At 38.9% G+C, this 2,001-nt stretch overlaps 1 protein-coding gene across 2 annotated transcripts in view; it reads right to left on the reverse strand.

Moving 5' to 3' along the window:
- Positions 1–1,528, reverse strand: part of LOC113807990 (uncharacterized) — a 2,906-nt gene extending 1,378 nt beyond the window's left edge. The window contains exons 1-3 of one of the 2 annotated variants that reach the window (XM_070129168.1): positions 1,416–1,528; positions 642–706; positions 1–309 (exon numbers count right to left, since the gene is read on the reverse strand). The exon at positions 1–309 is cut by the window's left edge and continues 1,378 nt beyond it. In XM_070129168.1, the coding sequence (XP_069985269.1) occupies positions 1–309; positions 642–706; positions 1,416–1,434 (393 nt within the window). In that variant the 5' untranslated portion in view covers positions 1,435–1,528. Of the gene's footprint in view, positions 316–641; positions 707–1,415 lie in introns of both variants that reach the window. The other variant, XM_027359309.2, reaches the window with a different exon arrangement.
- Positions 1,529–2,001: the final 473 nt, after the last annotated feature.

A 2,001-nucleotide genomic window follows, 5' to 3' on the forward strand; every position in this document is an offset into this window, starting at 1 on the left:
GTTTGGTTCGGAGGGCGGTGTCTTCAGCGTTTCATAGTCTCCGGTGCCAGCAACCCTACCATGAAACGGTGTCAAGGAGCTCTTGGTGACAAGCCTAGTCGGAGGGCATTGTTTCATTCCAGCGTATCTTGGCGGAAAGTGAAGTTTACTTCTGTCGATAGCTTGTGTTCTAGGAACCAGAAAGGCTGCAGGAGGACTTAGTGGATCTCTGGTAGTACAGGAAGACGAAGATGAAGTAACAGCCGCCCTGACGTGTTGGGACGGACGATTTTCACTGTGGCTGCTGTTGTTCTGACATCTGCCCTTTTTCTTAGTCTGGAGAAAAGGGTAAAAAAGTGTCACATGGATATAAAGAAAATGTCAAATAATTAGCTAAAGTATATACGTCAGCAAAATTAATTTGATATCACTGACGGATGATTAAAGTCAGGATGTTCTACGCACTTCATAGTAAAAGCAAATTCTGATAACGTAATGAAAAGATAAGAAAAAAGTGTGGGGAAAGAGTCCCTTATATTACATTTTTTACTGTATATTCGAACAATCTTCATCTTTCATTACTATGAGGATTGCAATATTTTACTGTTACTAAGGAAATTTATTTAAGGAAATGTAACAAAAAACTCTGAAATATAACTAACCCAGCAATAACAACAGCATATCAGAAGGAAATTCAGCTGCGCCACGAAGAGTGCGATACTCGGTTCTGGAAGTATTATAATTATCACTTTCACGGCATTGTGGCACACGTACAAATTCCTTTTCATGATTATGTATCAACGAAAAGTAATTTGCAGTATATCCCACACGCAATGATGCCTCTTTTTGCAACTATTCTGCATGTCTAACAATTGTATTGCAATGCAAGTTATCATTTATTCCAGTAATATGCAGAAATGTTTCTTACTGTCTATTAGGCTACATTTTTTTTCTTGGACAGCGGGGCCGCCGACATTTGTTTCCAGGAAAATGAACAAAAAAGAAAATCCTGAACCTTTTTTTATTCTAATTTTCCGCCGATACTGTGACGTCCGGAAATGCCATACTCTCATGTGTCATGTCATGTCTATTGTTTATCGTGAATATTTTTGATTTTGATTTCCAAAATAACAAATTCTGGCTGAAAGAATTCTTTGTTTCCATTCAACTCCTCGAAGACTTGTAGTAAGACAAAATTGTCCTTCCTCCAGGTGGGGTTGGAACTGATACATTCAGGTAAGAGGTACATGTCTTATTTTGGGACCTTTTTTTCCCTCCTCCCGCCGACATTTCATTAAATCATCAGACTTGCCCGCTATTCAAGAAAAACATTGCTGTGGTCTTAGCGGCAAGGGACGAATTTGTCGTCTGACGCATTTAGAAGTCACAACGTTAATATCTGAGAGCTTATAAGACAAAATACAAGTAACACCTACCTAACCAAGAGATTTGCATGGTTCAGAGAGAAGACTCACTATGCCCAGCTTCAGTTACGTGCCACAGATGTTGCTTTCTCAGAAGTCCAAAAGAAACTAACCTCATTTGCCAACGTGAGCTCACAGTAGAGATATCTTTCGAAACACGCTGATAGGAAACTAAACTTCCTTGTAGCTTTTTACGTAACCACTCTCATGAAGATTCCGGCTCGATGAAATTGATTGTTACATCTAACTATTGTTAGAAAAGATAGGACAAGTTATAACGGCAAACCGAAAACAACAAAAATTTATAGACTATTCAAAGTTTATATTTACTATTGCTTATATGGAAAGGCATCGACGCACAGGAAGTTGACCAAAATGCTCAATTAGGACTGAAAATGATAATACACTACTTCGCGCACGCGCGTGTTTGTGTGTGTGTGTGTGTGTGTGTGTGTGTGTGTGTGTGTGTGTGTGTGTGTGTGTGTGTGTTGTGGCTATACATACACACACACACACACACACACACACACACACACACACACACACACACACACACACACACACATATATATATATATATATATATATATATATGTAT

The sequence above is a fragment of the Penaeus vannamei genome, chromosome 13 (genome assembly GCF_042767895.1).
Source record: "Penaeus vannamei isolate JL-2024 chromosome 13, ASM4276789v1, whole genome shotgun sequence".
Taxonomy (NCBI): Eukaryota; Metazoa; Arthropoda; class Malacostraca; order Decapoda; family Penaeidae; genus Penaeus; species Penaeus vannamei.